The 22,697-nt window shown below is 48.0% G+C and overlaps 1 protein-coding gene and 2 non-coding genes across 3 annotated transcripts in view; 2 read left to right on the plus strand and 1 right to left on the minus strand.

Moving 5' to 3' along the window:
• The window catches only part of LOC132226558 (inner centromere protein-like), a 47,528-nt gene extending 40,555 nt beyond the window's left edge, over nt 1-6,973 (plus strand). Inside the window, 8 exon segments of the mRNA XM_059681156.1 lie at nt 46-163; nt 556-669; nt 1,529-1,665; nt 3,657-3,732; nt 3,923-4,015; nt 5,362-5,512; nt 6,499-6,564; nt 6,567-6,973. Of these exon segments, the coding sequence (XP_059537139.1) occupies nt 46-163; nt 556-669; nt 1,529-1,665; nt 3,657-3,732; nt 3,923-4,015; nt 5,362-5,512; nt 6,499-6,564; nt 6,567-6,709 (898 nt within the window). The 3' untranslated portion in view covers nt 6,710-6,973.
• A 10,049-nt stretch (nt 6,974-17,022) lies between these two features.
• On the plus strand, nt 17,023-17,129 carry LOC132228938 (U6 spliceosomal RNA). The gene has a single exon (XR_009451537.1). It is a non-coding gene; the product is annotated as a U6 spliceosomal RNA (small nuclear RNA).
• A 2,038-nt stretch (nt 17,130-19,167) lies between these two features.
• On the minus strand, nt 19,168-19,273 carry LOC132228905 (U6 spliceosomal RNA). Its single transcript, XR_009451512.1, has one exon. It is a non-coding gene; the product is annotated as a U6 spliceosomal RNA (small nuclear RNA).
• Nucleotides 19,274-22,697: the final 3,424 nt, after the last annotated feature.

A 22,697-nucleotide genomic window follows, 5' to 3' on the forward strand; every position in this document is an offset into this window, starting at 1 on the left:
GTGCAGCCAGGCCGCTGGGCCCCCCTGACTGCCCTGTGCTCACAGGAAGCGGGAGGAGCGCCTGCGCAGGGTGCTGCAGGCCCGGGAGCGGGCCGAGCAAATGAGGGCGGAGAAGATAAAGCAGATCGAGCAGAGGATGGCTCTGCAGGAGAAGAACGAGAAGGTGAGAGCCGCGGGCGGGCGGGCGGGCGTCCAGGTGTCAGTGGGCTGTTCCCTGCTGGGGCCCAGGCAGGTCAAACTTGGTGGCCCGAGGATTAGAACTGGACCCCTCAGGAAGTTAGGGGTTTGACGCCCTGGACCCCTCTCGTCTCCATCCAGGGCCCTGGAGTTCGTTCTGAGCCCAGCTGAGGGTGGGAGGTCTAAGCAGCAGCCCTCAGCGAGTGGGTGGGCTCATGCTCCCGGCAGGACAGGCACCCAGGTGCCCCTGCCCTGGGCTGTGAGGAACAAGTGGGCTTGCAGGGGCGTGGGTGCCTGTCACGGTTCTGGGACCCGGCTGTAGGGCTGAGTGTGAGTGAGGAGGCGGCTCTAATGGGCATGTAGGGGTGGGCTCTGCAGGCCAAGGAGGAGCGACTGGCTGAGGAGAAGACCAAGAAAATGGCAGCAGCCCAGAAGACGGATGTGCGCGGGAAGCAGGAGGAGGAGGCACGGAGGCTCAGGGGTCTGCCGCAGGTGCGAATGCAGGTGGCGGGTTGGGCATCGAGGAGGAGGCGGGGCAGGATGGGCGCTGCCTCCGCCCCTGAGGACTGCTGGGCGTACCCCACTTTGCTGGCTTAATTCTGGTGGGTCTTGTGGCGTCCGGCCCTGAGGAGGTTCCACAAATGCCTTGGAGATGGGGGCGGTGGCAGTGGCCTGCCTTTGTGTTTCTGTAGAGATGGCACTTTGAGGGTCAGGCACATGGACTCGAAGCCAGACTTCCACTCTCAGCTCTCGCTCTTTTATTAGCTGTGTGACCCCACACAGGTTTCTTGACCTCTCTGTGCTTTGGTTCCTTCAGGTAGCAGTGGTATCTACCCGAGAGGGCTGTTGTGAGGGTGAGATGTTCTGCCTAGAAGAGTAGGGACCTACCTCTTCCTTGGAGCTGTCCCTCTCATGACCCCACGGAACACAGATCTGTCTTTGGGGTCATGACACTGATGGCTGAATTGGTTGAGTATTTACCCCGTGCCAGGCGCTGTTCTAGGTATGTGCATAAACTCGGCAACTCTGTGAGGTGTAGGTATTACTGTTTTTGTCCCCATTTGCTCGATAAGGGAACCAAGGGCTTAAATGATAGCTCAGTGTCACAGCAAGTGCGTCTGGCTCCAGTCTGTGCCCTAAAATCTGCTGCAGCAGCAAAAGAAGCTGCCACCAGATGCCTTTTCAGGCTGAGTGGTGATTTGTGGCTCCTGGCGTGGGGCGACCCTGGCTCAGCCCCTGACGATCTCTGATGCCTCCTGTCAACCACCCCGCCCTCCTTCCCAGACCTCTGGCACCTCTCCAGCCCAGCCCGGGCCTGGCCTGAGGCCCTGACTTTGCTCTGTGTTCACAGGAGGAGGAAGAGCAGCCAAGGAAGAAGGAGGAAGAGGATGGGCAAGAGCGTCTGCTGAAGGCGGCCGAGGCCAGGAGGCTGGCCGAGCAGCGGGAACAGGAACAGCGGAGGGAGCAGGAACGGCTCCAGGCCGAGAGGTGAGGGAGCCCCGGGGGCCAGGCTGGTGGGCCAGCCCCTGGGGGCCAAGGCGATGTCCAGCCACATGTGTTTGTGTGGACGAGAGACGGAGCAGTCCTCTAGAGCAGTTCCCCCTTCCCTTGGGCTTGCAAAAGAGGGTCATGCTTCCCTTGGCTCAGCACCCAGAGGCCTGCAGCAGGCAGACCCTGAATGTGGCGTCGGCTCTGGGAGATGGAAGACGTAATGGGCGGGTTCACTTGGGACTCTCTTAGTGCTACCTCCAGCCAGTGTGCTGCCCCCTCTGTTCCATTTTGTCCTCAGCTGACACGGCGGGGCAGCGGGGTGCTCAACAGGCCCCCATGGGCATTTGAGCAGGAGTTCTTTGGCTGCATTGCAGACCCTCCCCACTAAACATGCCTCCTCTGTGGTGATGAGCACCCAGACCTCCCGCCCCCATCACTTCCGACTGCCTCCCTTGGTATCCATGGCAGCAGAGCCTGGGTCTGCCGCTCTCAGAGGAGAGGTCTCTGCAGCGGGTTCTGTGAGGCTTATTCTGGGGCCCGCCCTGTGCTCGGCTGTACCAGATCTTGGGGATGCCAAAGAGGACAAGCCACAGTCACTGTTGGCCAGGGGAGGCGGGATCTGCGCCTGTGATGAAGCGCACTGTGCCCGTGTGTGTGTGCAGAGAGGTGGGAATACCCAAGCAGGCCTAGAGTACCCAACTGCCTCTCCTGCCTCCACCGCCCAAGAAACAGCAGGCAACACGTCCCTGCCAGTCTTCAGGTGGCCGTGGGCCCAGTGGGGAGTGGGGGTGGAAGCCATGGGGATGAACTGCATGGGTACCATCTCCCTGTGCTTTTTTTAAAAAAATTATTGCCCTAGCCGGTTTGGCTCACTGGATAGAGCGTCGGCCTGGGGACTGAAGAGTCCCAGGTTCGATTCCGGTCAGGGGCATGTACCTTGGTTGTGGGCACATCCCCAGTGGGGGATGTGCAGGAGGCAGCTGATCGATGTTTCTCTCTCATCGATGTTTCTGACTCTCTATCCCTCTCCTTTCCTCTCTGTGAAAAATCAATAAAAATATATTTTAAAAAAATAAAATAAAAAATAAAAAAATTATTGATTTTATAGAGAGAAACATTGATTTGTTGTTCCACTTATTTTTGCATTCATGGGCTGATTCTTGTACGTGCCCTGACCTGGGATCAAACCCGCGACCTTGGTGTATCGGGACGATGCTCTAACCATTTGAGATACCTGGTCAGGGCTCCCTGTGCTTCTTGACTGACACAAAAGTGTCCTGGTCCTACGGCAGAATCAGAGACAGGAGTCTGGGCGGGGGACAAAGGGCGGTAGGTGGCAGTTGATGTGGTTTTAGAATTGCATGGGTGCCGCCCAGTGCCAGGGTCTTCATGGCAGTGACGGTGCGATGGTCGTATCAGTTGGCAGCTTGGGGGTTACTGAGCTACGTTCTACACATGTTTCTTGTCGAATCCTCACTCGAAGGCCCTGTGGCATAGGAACCAGCAGCTCCACTTCCCAGAGCGAGGGCAGGTGCAGGGAGGTTAAATGCCTTAAGTCACAAACTAGTAAGTGGAGGTGGCTCCAAAGCCCAGAAACCGCCCAGCTCTGCTCACGCCAGGCTTGGAGCCCAAGGTCCACCCTGTGGGCCGGGACGATCCGAGGTCACTCAGGTTTTCTCATCTGATTCTCGTGGTGACGGGAGGAAAGGTGTGAGGATCTCCATTGCACAGCAAAGGCGGAAGCTCAGCCCTAAGTCAAGTGGAAGCGTGGGGCCAGATTTGGTGGATCCAAAGCCGAGTGCTCCTGCACCCAGCTGGGCGCTTTCCAGCCCTTGGAGCCCAGGTGCAGCTGTGGGCTCTTGGCTGCTGTGCCCATTCTGCCATTCTGTCTTCTACAGCCAGCGCCATGAGCCCAGCTTCCCTGGAAGGGATGGGAACTGAGCCAGGGCTCAGCTTCCCACCATGACAGGCCCTTGCTTGGTCCTCAGGGAGCTGCAGGAGAGGGAGAAAGCCCTGAGGCTGCAACAGGAGAGGCTGCAGAGGGAACTGGAGGGGAAGAAAAAGGTACAGGGGAGCCGGGGGTGGGTGGTGGGGGTGGGGCTCGCTCGGGGTCGTGCTGAGCTTGGGGCTGGGGAGCTCTGATCTGGTGGCTCCTGGGGCGGGAGCTGCCTTGCTTGGCCATGCGGGTTTTGCCTGGGGCTTGGGGAGAGCACATTCCCATGGCCCGTAACCCCTGGCTGGCCACTGGTCCCAGGAAAAGCAGCAGCGCCTACAGGAGGAGCAGGAGAAGAGAGCCAAGGAGGCTGCAGCGGCCAGCAAAGGCCCGAACACGACCATGGACGTGCAGGTGAGGCCAAGCACCGGAGCAGAGAGGAGCCCCAGCTCTGGCTATTCTCTCCCCAAAGCTGGCGGCCAGTTCACATCTGAGGACCATGAGAAAGAGGAAGGACGCAGGCGGCCCAGGAGTTTCTACTCTTCTAGATACGTGTGTCCTTTCCTGTTCTCAAACGAGAATTTGTTAAGACAAACACTAAACTTATAAAGGAGCAAACTCTTGAGTTCAGTGTACATCTCCCTATATTGTTACATGTTCTAAGTGGACACAGGCTCTGCATACAGGCTACCCAGTCTGCTCAGGCTGCTTTAACAAGGTACCATCGGCCAGGTGGCTTAAGCAAACATTTATTTGAGACGGATTCAGTGTCTATTAGGGGCCGTCTTGCTGGTTCACAGCCGGCTGTCTTCTCGCTGGGCCCTCGCTTGCACCCGGGAAGGGGAGGCAGAGCTCTCTGGAGCCTCTGTGAAGGGCACTGATCGAATTCCTGAGGGCTCCACCCTCGTGACCTAAGCACCTCCCAAGGCCCCACCTCCCAATACCATCATGTGGAGAGAGAGGATTCAACAGGAATTGGGGGGGGGGGGGGGGGACACAAGCATCTACTCTCATAGATACCATTTGGCAGCTTGATACTTTTCCCCTCCCCTGTCGCTGTTTTTATATTGTACACATCTACTTCAGCACTTGTAAATCTCTCATTTTTGACTGTTGCGTACCAGCTAGTTGTATCAGAATTTCTTTAACCAGCGCCTGTTGACAAGCATTTAGGTGACTTCCAGTTTAATGCTTTACAAACAAAACATATTATGAGGGTTTTCAGTGCAGCATAGGTGAAGGTTGGAAAGTGGGAAGTTAGCTGAATGGTCACCCTAGACCAGCGGTTCTCAACCTGTGAGTTGTGACCCCTTCGGCGGCCGAACGACCCTTTCACAGGGGTCGCCTAAGACCATCCTGCATATCAGATATTTACATGACGATTCATAACAGTAGCAACATTACAGTTATGAAGTAGCAACGAAAATAATGTTATGGTTGGGTCACAACATGAGGAACTGTATTTAAAGGGCCAGAAGGTTGAGAACCACGGCCCTAGATGGATGTTTCAAATCATGAGGTTCCCAATGGAGTCCCGGGAGCTGTTCACAGGAGACACGCTGACGTGGAAGTACAGTCGCAACTTACTTTAACGTGAAAAAGGAAGAGTCAGGGCTGTGTTTGTGGTGTGACTTTTAAAGCGACCCTGAGCCTTTTATTTTTCCTGTGAAAGGAGGGGAGGTGGCCGGGCCCCATCTCCTCGGTGGTGGGAGTTGCAGGAGCGGGGAAGGGGGAGCTGACGCCCTTGTTTATTTTTCCAGTCTCCAGCCTGTACCTCATATCAAATGACGCCGCAGGTGCCCAGGGCTCCCCGCAAGATCAACCTGGATGACTACGGGATGGATCTGAACAGCGATGACTCCACTGATGATGAGTCCCATCCCCGGAAGCCCATCCCCCCATGGGCCACAGGTGAGCAGGGCCCGGAGCTCTGGGTCCTGGGTCCTCACTTGGGACTTCTGGGGCCCCGGAGGAAGTGGCTTGGCCGATGCGGGTGTTGGGAGGCTGTGGTGCTCAGGGACTAGGAACCTGACGTGTTGGCCTGGCAAGCCCGCACCCAGCCTTGGGACGCGCTCAGCAAAGAGTGGGACTGTCCACTGGGCCCACCTTTGGAGCACATGTTGGACGCCTTTGTTCCCAACAGATGCATTAAATAGGGGCTGGCTATGGGCACCTGGTGCTGGGTGTTCTGGCTGGTTCTAGGCCCCTCCTTCCAGTCCTGCCCAGCAGGCCAGATGAGACTTGGGCCTAAATAAGCAGCGTGGGGTGGGAACGGAGCTAAGAGAGGTGATGGGGTTCAGCAGTGCACTGAGCCGGGCTGGGAGTTCCAGCTGGGGAGGCAGGAACGCCCCGAGGTGGGGGCGGGCACTTGAGCAGGATTTGAGCCTGCAGTTTAGAGACCCCAGTGTTTAAACAGGAGTGTGGGTGAGCGTGCCTGCGGCCTCAGGCCTGGGTGTGAAGCCTGCGGCAGTGGAGTGGGGGCCGTGCATACAGTGGTGCTCTGCAGAGTTTGCAGGGCTGGGGGTCAGGGCGGCTGCAGTCTCCCTCCCCAGGGGTCAGCGCTCTACAGAAGACAGCTTGCTCTTGTGAGTGCCACCTCATTTGTACCACACAGTAACCAGGATCTGACTCAACTCACTTGGGAGGTGTCAATTAGCAGGGGTCATTGTGGCCAGGAAGCCAGATGACTGGCAAAGCCACCTAATTCTAGTTGGCAGGAGGAACGTGCAGTGAGAGCATGATCGGTGTTTGGTGGTGGGGGCGGGAGGAGCAGGGCTCAGAGGAGCTGGCCTGGCAGGCGGTGGGGCACGCTGGTGTGCAGAGGCTGATAAGGGCTCTGGGTGGGGCAGGGGCATGGGGATCCCCAAGGCACTGACCCGGCCCTGTATTCCCTGCAGGCACCCAGCTCAGCCAGGCCATCCTCCACCAGTACTGCCACCCCCCGAACCTGCTAGAGCTCTTCGGACCATTCGCCAGCTTGACCTGGAGGACATCTTCAGGAAGAGCAAGCCTCGCTACCACAAGCGCACCAGCTCCGCCATCTGGAACTCGCCGCCCCTGCAGGGCGGCAGGGTCCGCAGCAGTCCGACCTGCAGCCTGAAGTACTGAGGCAGGCCCGCCGGCCTTCTCTCCCACCCGTGTCCGACTGTCCATCTCTCCCTGGGTCTCCTGCCCTCCTCCCGTGCGCTCTGTCCCTGAGGGTTGTTCTGTAAATGTGCTGGTGGCCCCGCCTGTGTGGAGGCCGCGCTCGGTGTGTTTTTACAGGAGTGCCAGGCGCAGCCACGCCGGGCTCGCGGGCAGCACTTTGTAAATAGGTTGCTATAATTTTAGCCTGGACTCTGACAGGTATATTAATAAAGTTTATTTTTTTAAGCATGCATGGGTTTTGTGAAGACCAGAGGCCTCGGCAGACCCGGCCCCTGGCCCTGCAGCCATGTGTCTTGGGCCACCAGGTAGGCTGGAGGAGCTGGGCACTGCGCTTGTCCCGGTGGCTCCAGGTCCCCTGGGCGCCACCCCCAGGGATAAGGATGAGGTGGGTGATGGTGAGGCCGTCCCTGGGCAGCCCTGAGACACACTCTGCCCCCATGATGGGCAGGAGCAGATACTCCCTGTTCTTCTGGGGGCGCCCTGTGTGTAAGGGGCGGTGCTTATTCACTGGGAGAGACCTGAGGTTGAGGTCGGGAGAACTGGACTCTTGACACAGCTCAGCCACCTAAGGCAGTCGTCTCTCAGCCCCTGGCTGCATGGATGGTGCCGGTTGAGCTGCTTAACAGGATCAGAAAGGGATGATTAGAAAGGAGATGTCTCTCGAAACTACCTCGAGGCCAGTGCTTGCCAGCAGTTAAGATGTTTCTCCAATAAAACCAGGGAGCTGCTAATGAAATGCTTAGTGCTAATGGAAGCTGGCTCTGGTCCTGCTGAGAGCTGCCAGCGGAGTTCTGAATGTGTGGGCTGGCCCTGACCCCCCGCTGCTTCAGCCCCTGCAGCGGGTCAGTGGGCCAGACCAAGCCACGGCCAGTTCCTGTATAGTCGGCCTGGAACCACGCAATAGAAACGTCTCCACTGCTCTGCTCAGGGCGGAGGGAAGTAGCTGCAACAGGCCTGATGGCCGCAAAGCTGAAAATACCATGACCCTTTACAGAAAACATTTGCTCCTTTAGGACTAAACAAAGGATAAATTCAAGAGTGCTTTTCGAAAGGAGGAAATAGTGGACAGACATGGCTGCCTGAAATCTAGAGGATTCCACTCATGCCAACTAAAACATTTTACGCTGCATTTAAATTTGGTGCACAATTCAAATTTGTTCCATACGTTCTCTGACTAGAAACTTGTGTTGAGTCGACTGGAGAGTGTCTTTGCCTAAAGTCACGATGTCAAAATATTACTTTCTGCCCTAGCTGGTTTGGCTCAGTGGATAGAGCGTTGGACTGCGGACTAAAGGGTCCCAGGTTCAATCTCAATCAAGGGCATATGCCCGAGTTGCAGGATCGATCCCCAGAAGGGGACGTGCAGGAAGCAGCCAATCCATGGTTCTCTCTCATCATTGATGTTTTTATCTCTCCCTCTCTGAAATCAATAAAAATATATTAATACAACAACAAAACCCCAAAATATTCCTTCCTGCAAGCATCTATCTATCTATCTATCTATCTATCTATCTATCTATCTATCTATCTATCTATCTATCTATCTAAAGGGCCAGGGTCTGTAATGACCAAACGCCAGGCTGTGCACACAGCAAGCTCGGGTGGGTGGGACTGGCGAGCGGGCTGAACTGCTGACCTCTCGGCCCCTCCTCCCCAGCTCCCACGGGTGCCGCGGCGACCCAGCACTGACTGCCGAGGGGCTGTGGGCCCCGGGACGTCACAGTGCTGCAGCAGGAGGGGCTGTGGGCCCCAGCCGGCCAGGGCAAGGTGGAACTCTGGGTCTCATGCAATCAGGGGTGTGGCCAGCCTTCGAATCAGACCCTGACAGGAGGGAGGTGGGAGCCCCATTCCTTGCAGAATTGGCCGTTGGATAGCTTGCTGTCAGTGGCCTGCCAGCCAGGAATCCCATTCACCTGCACCCCGGACCCTGGCGATCAGGCAGGCAGAGGCAGTTAGGGGCGATCAGGCCAGCAGGGGAGGGCAGTTAGGGGCTATCAGGCAGGGAGGCAGGCAGAGAGGTTAGGGGTGATCAGACAGGCAGGCAGGTGAGCGGTTAGGAGCTAGCGGTCCCAGATTGCGAGAGGGATATCAGACTGCTGGTCGGACATCCCCCAAGGGGTACCTGATTGGAGGGGGTGCAGGCTGGGCTAAGGGCCCCCCCACTACACACACAAATTTCGTGCACCAGGCCACTAGTATTTATATAATGTTTCAGAAAAAGTTATTACTCAGCAAAAGGCAGTTCCAATTCTGCATCTTTATCAGCACTTGATATTGTCAGTATTTCTTATTTTAGCCATTTTAATAGATATGTAGTGACATCTCATCATGGTTTTCATTCACGTTTCTCTAATGGAAAGTTGGATTATTTACCATCTGTGTATCTTCTTTGATGAAGTATCCAAATCTTTTGTTCATGTTTAATTTCTTTTGCCTTTTAAGTTGTTTTTGTTCTTTTTCTAATATTTTTTGGTTCATTTTTACATTGGGTAGTTTTCTTACTGTTGAGCTTAGATTAGAACCTTTATGTATTTTGGGTACAAATTGGTTCTCAGTTACATGATTTGCAATATTTTCTCCTAGGTTGCAGCTTGTCTCTTCATTCACTTAACAGTGTTTTTCATAGAGCAACGATTTTTATTTGGGTGAAGTCCAGTTTATTAAATTTTTTTTCTTACATGGATTTTGCTTTTTGGTGGCATGTCTAAGAAATCATTGTTTAGCCTCAGTTCTTAAAGATTTTCTACTATATTTTCTTCTAAATGTTTTATAGTTTAACATGAAATTTAGATTTATAATCTCTTGAGTTAATTTTTTCAAAATGTGAGGGTTATGGTTTTTGTTTGGGGACACATGGATGGCTGTCTGGTTGTTTCAGGACCCTTTCTTGAAACGTCTATTCTTTTACCGATGAATTTCTTTTGTATGTTTGTCAAGAATCAATTAGCCATTTTAATATAGGTTGATTTCTGGACTTTGTATTCTCTTCCATTGGTCTATGTGTGTCTCCTTTTGTCAATAGCACATGGTCATGATTACTGTAGCTTTTTGTGTCTTAAAAATCTGGTAGTGTGATTCCTACAACTTTATTCTTGCAAAATTATTTTGGCTTTTCTATCAGTTTTGCCTTCCTACGTAAATTTTAGAATCAGTTTGTCTATACAAAAGCCCTGCTGGGCCGAAACCGGTTTGGCTCGGTGGATAGAGCGTCGGCTTGCGGACTGAAAGGTCCCAGGTTCGATTCCGGTCAAGGGCATGTGCCTGGGTTGCGGGCACATCCCCGGTAGGAGATGTGCAGGAGGCAGCTGATCGATGTTTCTCTCTCATCGATGTTTCTAACTCTCTATCTCTCTCCCTTCCTCTCTGTAAAAAAATCAATAAAATATATTAAAAAAAAAAAAAAAAGCCCTGCTGGGATTTTCACTGGATTGAATTAAATCTATAGAGTAAGTTTGGGGAGAGTTCACGTATTTAGGATGGGGAATCTTCTAAACCATGAATATGACATGTCTCCATTTATTTCCTTTTTTTTGGTTTGTTTCTTTCACCAGCATTATGTAGTTTCAGCATACAGACTCTGTACAAGTTTTATTGGATTTAGAGCTAAGTAATTATTTTCTTGGAACTATTGTAAATGGTGTTGTTTTCCTAATTTTGGTTTCTACTTGTTCATTGCTGGTATATGGACATACAGTTTATTTTTGTGCGTTGACGTTGTATCTTGTGATGCAATGAAAGCAGTACTTAGAGGGAGAGTTATAGCACTAGATGCTATGTGAAGGCGGGAAAAGTCTCAAATCAGTGACCCCAGCTTCCACTTAAGAAAAAGCAAAGCAAATAAAAGTATAAGCAGAAGAGGAGAAATAACAAAGGTAGAGCAGAAGTCAATGACATTGGAAAGGAAAAGGTAATAGAAAAAATGTAACCAACCCAGAAGCTGTTCTTTGAGAAGCCCTAGAACAATCCATATACCTGTCCAGACTGAACAGGATTAAAAGAAAGAAATGACCAATGCTGAGAATGAGAGAGGTAAAACCACTAAAGGTTCTCCAAATATTATGAACAACTATGGCAATAATAAGATAAGAAAATCCACCATATCAATACATGAGAAAACCCATGTGATTAATAAATGCTGAAGGTGCATTTGACAGTTCACTAATTTATGATAAAAGCTCTAAGCAAATCATAATTTAAAGGGAATTTCCTCGGTTTGATAAAGCACATTGAGGGGAAAAAATCTCTACCAAACATGGTGAATGGATGCATTCCTCCCAACAAGTTTAATGCAAGGATGTCCACTGCGTTGCTTCTGAACATTTTATAGGAGGTTCTAGCCAGTGCAGTAGAGCAAAAAGAAAAAGGCACTGTAAATGAAGACTCGCTTCTCAGCTTTTTGGCTAAGATCAAGTGTAAAACTGTTTTCAGAAATGACTTGTCGAAAACCTGATAGTGTCTACCAAAGGATTAATAAGTGAGTTTAGCATGGTTGCAGGATATAAGATAAATATACAAAAATTAATTATATTTCTATATACTTACCTTGAACACTCAGAAATTAAGAAACAGTGCAATTTATAATATCCAGAATTATCAAAATCTTAGGGATATATTTAATAAAAGGTGTGAAAGATCTGTACAGTAACACCTATAAAATATTGCATCATCAGCAGGTTGAATAAAGTGGTTTATGAATTTTCAGAGAACTTCCTAGAGAAGTCCAAATAACCTGAGGATTAGTGAGATGGGCAAGGAAATTGGTGAGCTAATCCTCACAGCAGGATCCTCTAGACCAGTGGTTCTCAACCTTCTGGTCCTTTAAATACAGTTCCTCATTTTGTGACCCAACCATAAAGTTATTTTCGTTGCTACTTCATAACTGCAGTGTTGCTACTGTTATGAATCATAATGTAAATATCTGATATGCAGGATGGTCTTAGGCGACCCCTGTGAAAGGGTCATTCGACCGCCAAAGGGGTCGCGACCCACAGGTTGAGAACCGCTGCTCTAGACTATTTATTCAGTTAATTAGGTTGGTTTATCATGTTGTGGGCAGCAAACTACCAGTTAGTAACCCTTGGCCTCCAACTGGCTGGAAATAAGATGAGGCCTGTAGATGACTGTCACCGTGCCAGAGGCCTACATTCCCTTAGTTTCAGAGTCGCTTCATCCTGCTCATCTTTCTGTTGTTACAGCTGAAGGTCTGCGAGTTACACAGCCCGACTCCCTTCCACCTGCCTTCTTGGTGTTGTCAGTCAGTGATCTTTTTTAAAAAAGAAAAGAAGAAAGAATTGAACAGATGAAGAAACTAGGTTGAGCCATCAACTAGAGAACTGGATTGAGTGAGAAACTGAGATGCAAGCAGCTGAGCTAGATCTTAAGTGGCATCCACTTCCCTTCCATCTGATATGTCGCCGCTACCAGACACCCCGACTGAAAGTCCCTCCTGGTTACTTTGCCGTTCACACCAATGCCTGAGCTGGACCAGGTGGCCTCCTAACTGTGCACAATTGAGCAAGTTTCTTACTTTCGGAAAGTTAGTCGACTCACTTGTTAAAACGGGAAATGTAATAGCTTACTGATCTGTAGCAATGATTAAATATGGTAAGTTATGTTTGCACATTGTCTGACCATTGTTTGCAATAAAAATATCACTACTCTTTTAATTACCAGTATTATTATTAGGTACAGAATGTCATCCGAAGGACCTGTATGCAGGATGACAATGGTATGTTTGCAGTAATTTTAATGACTTTATTTTATTTTAGTTTTTGTTAAACCTCACCTGAAGATACTTTTTCCATTGATTTTTTAGAGAGAGTGAAAGGGAAGAGGAGAGGGAGAAAGAGACAGAGAGAGAGAGAGAGAGAGAGAGAGAGAGAGAGAGAGAGAGAGAAACACCTATGTGAGAGAGACACATTGATTGGTTGCTTCCCTCAGGCACCTGGACCAGGGCCTGGGATCAGTCCTGCAGCCCAGGTATGTGTCCTTGACTGGGAATCCAACTGTTGATTCTCTAGTGCCCTGGCCAACACTCTTACCACTGAGTAACAATAGCCAGGGTTCAATGCTGATATTTTACTGAAAATTATATCCCCCCACCCAGCCCCTGGTAACTACCATTCTACTCTCTGTTCCTATTAATCTGACTGCTCTAGAAACCTCGTGTATAGAAATAATACATTATTGTCTTTCTGTGACTGGCTTACTTCACATGGTGTACTGTCCTCTAGGCTCACCCATGTTGCAGCATGTGACAGATCTCCTTGCTTTATAATGCCGAGTACTAGCAACATCCCTCTACATGTATGACCCACACTGTGCTTATCCATTCACCTGTCCATGGACTCTTGTCCATTGTGAATTATGCTACTATTAGATGGGTATGCAAGGATGTGTTTGAGACACTGCATATATACTTAGAGGTGAGTTTGGTCATGTTGTAATTTTATGTTTAATATTTTCAGGGACTTCCAGACCCATTCTTCAGTGGCTGCACCAACTTATGTCCTCACCCAAAATGCACAAGTGTTTCTATTCTCCACATCCTTGCCAACACTTGTAATTTTCCTTTTTTTTAAACTTTGTTTTATTATTATTTGGACAGTAGCCATGACAATGGGTGTGAAAATGCCTGCTGATGTTGACGGGAGATCTGAGACACAGACAGAAGGCACTGGGCAGAACATGTAGTTGTGTCACCTCACCCACGGGTTCTGCACCAGAGCTCCCGGGTAACAGGGACGCTCTCCCGGGCTTGGCCCATCCTGTCTCTCCAGTCACAAAGCGTCCCCTCCCACTGGGCTCTCCTGTGTGTTCCGGGTAACACGGTTCCCACGGATCCTACAAGCCTCGTGCTCTGTGGTGTGTTGTCTTCCCTCATGCTGTTCCCTCGGGTCCCTCCTAACTTCTGCCATGTCCCAATTCTGTCCTGAGTGGCTCTGAAGTATGCTCCCCTGACACCAGACTGCCTCCTGCATGCCCCCTACTGTGGATCGAGCACGAAACCCCGGCATGTGCCCTAACTTGGATTCGAACCAGCGACCTCTTAGTGCAGGGGACGACACAACCAACTGAGCTCTGAGCATTACCAGCCAAGGCCATTGGTTGCTTCTTGTATGGGCCCTGACCGGAGAGTGAACCTGAAACCTTGGCTTATGGGGACGACGCTCTAACAACTGAGCTACCCGGCCAGGGCTGAACAAATATGTATATATATGTGTGTGTGTTTAAAATTGATTTTGAGAGAGAGGAAGGGAGAGGGAGAGAAAGAGAAAAACACCGATGTGAGAGAGCAACATTGATCAGTTGCCTCCCACATGGGCCCCGATCAGGGATTGAACCCAAAACCTGGGTGTGTGCCCTGAATGGGAATCAAACCCATGACCCTTCAGTGCACCAAATGATGCTCTGACCAACTTAGCCACACCAGCCAGGGCTGAACAAATACTTTAAATTTTAAATTACTCGGGGACTGTTAAACGCTAGGGATATGATGGTGTACAAAAACGGTCACGGTCCCTGTCCTCATCAAGCTTATGTTTCTGGTAAAACCTGCTAGTGACTAGTGACCTTGTAAACAATGCGTATTGATACCTTAGACCTGTTTCTTTTTTTAAAAATATATTTTTATTGATTTCAGAGAGGAAGGGAGAGAGAGAGAGATAGAAACATCAATGCTGAGAGAGAAAATTTATTGGCTGCCTCCTACATGCCCCACACTGGGAATGGAGCCTACCCTGACTGGAATCGAACCGTGACCTCCTTGTTCATAGGTTGATGCTCAAACACTGAGCAACGCCGGCCAGGCTCCATTGATTTTTAGAGAGAAGAGTGGACGGGAGGGAGGGTTGGAGGGGGGGGAGAGAGAGAGAGAGAGACATTGATTGGTTGCCTTCCACACAGGCCCCCTGACCCTGGGCCAGGGATCAAACCTGAAACCCAGGTACGTGCCCTTGACTGGGAATTGAAGGGTCGTACACCTGAGATCCTTTGGTGCATGGGCTAATGCTCTACCCACTGAGCTCACTAGCCAGGGCTCTCTGGTAGTTTTTTTTTTTAATCTGAAAATGAGAGTGGACAAAGAAAAGGAACTGTCCAATTAATAAATATTCTGACTAATTATTATCCCCATAGTCTCACATTTTTTGCAGTGTTAGATTTAATCATATGAAATTGCCAGTATTCGACTATTTGAAAAGATTCGTAATTGACCTATTGAAACAGCCATTACATATGGTTCAACCTAATTGTTGAATTTCTATTGGGATCATATGAATTATTTATGTTAGGGATAGCTGAAACCAAGCAAAATTGTCTCAGGTATAAAGGAAACATACATTTGGAAAATACAATATAAACATATAATCAATGTAATCTATTTTGGAAATGCATAGAATCCAGTCTAGTATTTCTTACTATATTATGCTGATTTTCTGGTTTTTTAAAAATATGTTTTTTAAAAATACATTTTTATTAATTTTAGAGGGAGAGGAAAAGAGAGGGATAGAGAGAAACATCAATGAGAAAGAGACATTGATTGGCTGCCTCCTGAATGCCCCCACTGGGATCTAGACCCCAACCGGGGCATGTGCCCTGACCCGGAATCAAACTGAGAACCTCTTCGTTCATGCGTCGATGTTCAACCACTGAGTCACACTCAGACTTAATATGTTTTAATTGATTTTAGAGAGGAAGGGAGAGGGGGAGAGCGAGAGAAACATCAATGTGAGGGAGAAATATCAATCGGCTACCTGCTGCACGCCCCCACCAGGGACTGAGCCTGCAACCCGGGCATGTGTCATGACCCGGAATCAAACCAGGCCGCTTGTGGTGCAAGAGATGATGCTCAACCATCTGAGCCGCACCGGCCAGGGCTATGCTGATTTTCTGGGCCAGTGATGCTATAGGATTTGGTTCCTGTATTTCTTTATTACCTGGCAAAGGACAAGTCTGCTTGAAAATTTTTTTAGGATATTCCCTGTAATTTTTGAGCAAAGTATTTGTTGCTGTAGGAGAGGAGAACATACTATTAGCTGATATTTAGTATGTGAGATAGATAATTATTCAGGGTTGTCTGTCTTTTCCCTTGTTTTCCAGTGAGTTAAATCAAGGAGTTGAGAGGCCACACTTTCCCAATTTCTAGTTTTAGACAAATTCTGTTATTCCATGCTACATCAGAAGAGGGCAGGGGTAGGCTCTTTGTTGTTCGATAGCACTCTTTAAGTTTTCTCACTTAAGGAAGGCGATATGTTAAATTAAAATATATTTATTTATATTTATTTATTTTTACTTCTTCCTAAGGAATTATCTCATCTCTTTACCATGAAATAAAATTCAACTTTTTGGTTTATTCCCATAACTTAGTCTTCTGGGCACACAGATTCGCCAGTGGGAGGACAGATCACCCACAGAGAATGTTAGTAGCTGGAAACAAAGTCTCCTTGGCCCTGATAGACCTTGTTCAGGTCTCTGGGCCACGTTCAGAGCTTCCCTCGCAAACCGGCCCTGTCTCTGCCTTCGGACGCCTGCACCCACCAGCCTGGCTGCAGCTGAATGCCTGGGGCCTCGCACGCACGCAGGTCATATAACTTTGAGTTCTCCACCCTGATGCAGAGGGGCCAATAGCGGCGTGCAGGCATCTTTCCACACACAGGTTAGGGTTGATCTAGCCACCTCCTTTACCTGAGGCACTTACTTAAAAGTGTTTGGTTTCTTTCTGGAGGAATCACAAACCAGTCTGTGATAAACCAGACTTTTCTTTGCAAGAAAAGTTCCAAATAACTCTTATTTCACTTTTTCACCCCAAAACAACTCTTAGGTTTTAGACCCATGGGAACCAAGAATTCGAGAGGCATTGACTAAACCTAGAAAAATGTGGGCACTAGAGTGGGCAAAGCAGATGGCGGGGGCGGGGGGGGGGGGCGGCAAACACGCTGGAAGAAATAGGATGTCCCCTTCCTCTCATACACTTCCTGAATCTAACCACAGAACTCTATTGCCTTCTCTATCACTTCTACAAAATTCCATAATTTAAAAAAAAATACACTTACCAAAGCCCGGCCAGTGTGGCTTAGTGGTTAAGCATCAACCTATTAACCAGGAGGTCACGGTTCCATTCCAGGTCAAGGAACATGCCCAAGTTGCAGGCTCGATCCCCAGTGTGGGGCGTGCAGGAGGCAGCCAAACAATACTTCTCTCTCATCATTGATGTTTCTACCTTTCTCTCCCTCTCTGATATCAATAAAAATATATTTTTAAAAATACACTTATCAGTGCTCACTGCGGCAGCACATATACTAAAATCTGAACAATACGGAGAAGGTTGGCTTGGCCGCTGCACAAGGATGACCCGCAAATTTGTGAAGCCTCCATATTTTCAGACCCAGAGAAACAGAAACATCGAACCAACTGTCAAACCTCAGAGGGAAGGCGGGGGGGGGGGGGGGGGGGGGAGTTCAACCAATGAACTCATATGCATATACATAACTGAAGGACACAGTGAGTGGTGAAGGCTTGGGGGTGCGCGGGGGAAAGGGGGGAGAGGAGGGCAATGGGGGGGGGAAGGGACATCTGCAATACTTTCAACAATAAAGATTTATTAAAAATAAATAACAAAATAAAAAATAAATTTCGTATCATAATAAAGGATATAGTTTCAGTGTTGTTGGTGCTCTTTAACATAATTTATTTTTATTGATTTCAGAGGAAGGGAGAGGAAGAGAGAGAAACATGTGCCCTGACTGGGAATTGAAACGTGACATCTTGGTTCATAGGTTGAAGCTCAACCACTGAGCCATGCTGGCCGGGCTAATTAACTTTGTTTTTTTAAGGATTTTTAATTGATATTTAGAGAGAGATGAAGGCAGAGGGAGAAAAAGAGAGAAACGTCAATGTATGAATGAAACATGGATTGATCAGCTGCTTCCTGCACACCCCCTACTGGGGTTTGAGCCCAAAACCTGGTATGTGCCCTTCACATGGCAACCTTGTGGTGCATGGGGCGATGCCCAACCAACTGAGCCACACTGAGATAATTAACGTTCTTTCCAATTCATGATTAACTTTTGACATCGGTTCACAATCTGGGTCATTTTACTTCTATGGCTGTCACCTTAGACAGTAAACACCTAGAGTCTGTATTAGAATTCATCTGGTGCTGTCTACTTTTAGAGCAGAGAACTGGGGTTGGATCTTAGGATGCATGAAAGTCCCACATTGTTTTCCTACATGCAATTCTATTTCTTAGAGTAATGGGACTCTCCCGAAATGGGAGTTGAGGTGTCTTGTATCTAGTGTGCTTTGGTGTTCTGTATTATTGTGTTTTCTTTTTTTTCTAGAGAAAGAGATGGTTCATCAACTTCCAGGAGATTAAAAGTTATGAAAATAATTTCTGAACAATCAGATTGTTTGGAAGGCAGAGAATGAAAAGAAATTGGATTGGGTGATTCCTGAAACTTATTTGGTATTTCTAGTTATAAAGTTTAGCCTGCCTAGTTCTCATATAATTTTTTTTTTTTAAATATATATATTTTATTGAATTTTTACAGAGAGGAAGGGAGAGAGATAGAAAGTTAGAAACATCGATGAGAGAGAAACATCGATCAGCTGCCTCCTGCACATCTCCTACTGGGGATGTGCCCCCAACCCAAGTACATGCCCCTGACCGGAATCGAACCTGGGACCCTTCAGTCCGCAAGCCGACGCTCTATCCACTGAGCCAAACCGGTTCTGGCTCATATAATTTTTTTAATTTAAATTCTTTATTGTTTAAATCTGAACAATAAAGATTTAATTTAAAAAAATTCTTTATTGTTTAAAGTAGTACATGAGTCTCCTCCCCCCCCCCCCCGCTGCCACCCATTGACCTCTCCCCAGCCACTTCCCCTCCCCTGCTAATGCCCTCACCCCCCTACTGTCTGTGCCCATTGGTTATGCTCATATGCACGCATACAAGTCCTTTGGTTGATCTCTTACCCCCTCACCTCCCACCTTCCCTCATAGGCTGGATAGTCTGCTTGATGCTTCTGTGTCTCTGGATCTGTTTTTGTTCATCAGTTTATGTTGTCCATTATATTCCACAAATGAGTGAGATCATGTGATATTTATCTTTCTCCGACTGGCTTATTTCACTTAGCATAATGCTCTCCAGTTCCATCCATGCTGTTGCAAATGGTAAGAATTCCTTCTTTTTTACAGCAGCGTAGTATTCCATTGTGTAGATGTACCAGTTTTCTAATCCACTCATCTGCTGATGGGCACTTAGGCTGTTTCCAGATCTTAGCTATGGTGAATTGTGCTGCTATGAACATAAGGGTACATATATCCTTTCTGATTGGTGTTTCTGTTTTCTTAGGCTATATTCCTAGAAGTGGGATCACAGGGTCAAATAGAAGTTCCATTTTTAATTTTGTGAGGAAAAAATTATGGAAGGCTTCGTGAATTTGCGTGTCATCCTGCGCAGGGGCCATGCTAATCTTCTCTGTATCAGTCCAATCTTAGTATATGTGTTGCCAAAGTGAGCACTCATAATCTTTTTAAAAAAGTATTTTTAATCCTCATCCAAGGATATGTTTTTTATTGATTTCAGAGAGAAAAAAGGAGGGGGATTAAGAGAGAGAGAGAGAGAGAGAGAGAGAGAGAGAGAGAGAGAGAAAGATGATGTGAGAGAGAAACATGGATGGTTTGCCTCTCTTATGCGCCCTGACTTGGAATTGAACCAACCACCTTTTGGTGTATGGAGCTACACTCCAGCCAACTGGCAACACTGGCCAGGGTCTTTTAAAATAATGGTTGGACTTCGTCCTGTGCACCAAGAGATTGATGGTTCAATTCCCGGTCAAGGGCACATGCCTGCGTTTCTGGCTCCATCCCCAGTATGGGGCAAGCAGGAGGCAGCCCATTGATGTTAGGCTCTCACATCACTGTTTCTCCTTTTCCCTCTCCCTTCCTCTCTCTCTAAAAATCAATAAACTATTCTTAAAAATTTTATTGAATTTATTAGGGTGACATTGGTTAATAAAGTTATATAGGTTTCAGGTGTACAATTACATAATACATCATCTGTATAGTATATTGTGTAGTCACCACTCCACGTCTCCTTCCATCACCATTTATCCCCCCTTTACCTGCTCCACCTCCCCCCTCCCTTTCCCTCTAGTAATCGCCATACTGTTGTGTGTCTGAGTTTTTTCCTTTCTTTGCCTAATCCCTTCACCTCTTTCACTCAGCTCCCCAAGCCCCATCCCCTCTGACTCATATAATCTTTTGAATGTAACTAAGACACTAGTTTTTGGAAATGTTCACTTCAGATCACCAAATCTGGGTTATACAATACCCAGAGGGACACACACTGGGGACAGTAGAGTAATTAATCATAATGGAGCTAACATCTATTCAGTGTTTACCAAGTACCAGGCACATTTCTTTCTTTCTTTCTTTCTTTCTTTCTTTCTTTCTTTCTTTCTTTCTTTCTTTCTTTCTTTCTTTCTTTCTTTCTTTCTTTCTTTCTTTCTTTCTTTCTTCTTTTGTTGTTGCTGTTGTTAATCCTCACCCGAGGATATTTTTCCCGTTGATTTTTAGAGAGAGTGGAAGGGTGGGGGAGAGACAGAGAGAGACATTGATTGGTTGCCTCCTGCACACAGCCCCCTGTTGGGCTGGGGATGGAGCCTGCAAGCCAGGTTTGTGCCCTTGACCAGAATGGAACCTGGGATTCCTCAGGTCCGACGCTCTATCCACGGAGCCAAACCGGCCAGGGCAACCAGGCGCCTTTATATGTATTGCCTTACTTCATTTCACTGCCATTTTAGGAATTAGATACTATTTATTTACTTTGTTTTACGATAAAAAAAGCAAGGCTCAGACATGTGAAATAATTCTCCCAGCACCACTCGGCTTGTTAGTAACAGGATAAACCAGAACTTAGATTTTATTCCAAACACTACCAGTGTGGGCATTATCCCTATTGTGCAAATGAGTGAGCTAGAGATGTTAACTCACATAAATGGTGACTGAATTGAGGTGTCGGGATTTGAACTCATGCCTACTTCTCTCTAAAACTCATGGTTTTAACTGTTTTCAGTTCTAAAACATCATTAAGCATTAAGGAATGCAATAAGAGAACACAATGCATTGAGAATGTTAGAATTTTTTAAAAAGTCACATTAGGTTGACTTCCATTATAAACCCCATTATAAATCAGGCCTTAACGCTTGAGGTTTTTGTACTGTTAGGCTAAAGAAGAAAACATTAACTAAGGGCCTAAAGAGCCAGGGTAACTTGGTATATAATGAATGAGAATCTCTGAGGGTAGAAAAGGGACTATGAAAACAGGTATCACTGAGAGATGCCTGCGTTAACTTATTTGCCGCACTGGCCGCTGTGCTTCCAATCCATTGCATTTCCCACATCGAGGCTGTTCCCACCCTTCCTGTGTCCCTTCAGCTGAGCAGGCGCTTCCTGTCCTATTGGAAATGAAAGTTAGAGATTGGGGGTGTGGGGTGTGTGCATTTACTCTGCAGAATGTTAGTACTGTCTGTCCTATTATCACAGCAAAAAAAGCGACAGGAAAACCGAGACTGGGACTTCATTTACGGGAGGGTTTGGGCTTCGTGGTGGTTGTGGCAAAGCAGACAGGGTTAATTACGTCTTAAGAGACTATCCATCCTGGAGAAGGGATTTGAAGGCTTTCACTCTCCATCCCGGTTCCGCTTGGGTTGGTGGGAGTTACTGGGTATCATTCTGACACTTCTGGTTTCCTACCAGTTTCTTTTCTTGTGAAAGCTATTCTACAGGACACTCCTTTGAAACTTGGAGGTGAGTGTTGCTGCAGCTGTGTTAGGTTCTTGACTCTAAGTTTGGGATCTTCCTTTCTAAAAACTTTGTATTTTTATTCTTTGTGAAGCATACGCTTTTTAAATAGTTTTTTGGTTTTTTCTTTCTACAGCTCAGGGACGACTTGAAGCAAACATCTCTGTGAATTGAGTTTGGGCACACATTCCAGGTTTGGTGAGTACCTCTGGTTGTGGAGACTAGGAAACAGTGAGATAAAGAGTCAAATAAGACAGCTGAAGAAACCGCAGGCACTATCTCCCAACGAAGCCAGGGGAAGGAGAGACACTAGGTACCGCGTTTTATGACCTCGTCTTGTTGGATAATCCCTTCCCGAGCATGAGGTCACACCTGTAGGAATCTGAAAAGCAGTGAGAGGCGTCGGCCCATTAGCATGAGGACTGGGACTGTCCAAGGACGCGACACTAGTCATTCCCCACATTCTGCTTTGCTTTCCTCTGTTCGTTGGTGAGCCCTCCTGTTTGGTTTTTCTTCATGTACGAAGATCACTGTAAATATACAGGCTGTGTGTGTGTGTGTGGGGGGGGGCCCTGAGCTCGCCTCACGTGTTCTTAGTATGGTTTTCTTCACATGTTCTCCAAGGTAGGGTCCCAGTGGACAAGCTTGACATCTTACAGCTGGTATCTAAGGGAAAATAATCCTCATGGTCTTTTCTTTTTTAAATATATTTTATTTATTTTTTTATAGAGAGGAAGGGAGAGGGACAGAGAGCCAGAAACATCGATGAGAGAAACATCAACCAGCTGCCTCCTGCACGCCCCCCACTGGGGACATGCCAGCAACCAAGGCACATGCCCTTGACCGGAATTGAACCCGGGACCCTTCAGTCCCCAGGCCGAAGCTCTATCCACTGAGCCAAACCGGTCAGGGTTCCTCATGGTCTTTTCAAGAGAATCAGAACTTGCTCATCGAGGAAAGGGGCTGGAATGGAAAGAGTAGACCTAAGAACGTCCCTTTTTGCTTGAACTACTGAGCCTGTGAAAAATTAAAAAATAACATCTTGGGCATTAGGACCCAGTGGCAGTGCCTCGGTCAGACTCTGGGTTAACTTCTCCCAGTGACGTCAAGAAGCAGCCCACGCTCATTCTTTACCCCCACC

The sequence above is a fragment of the Myotis daubentonii genome, chromosome 2 (assembly GCF_963259705.1).
Source record: "Myotis daubentonii chromosome 2, mMyoDau2.1, whole genome shotgun sequence".
Classification (NCBI taxonomy): Eukaryota; Metazoa; Chordata; class Mammalia; order Chiroptera; family Vespertilionidae; genus Myotis; species Myotis daubentonii.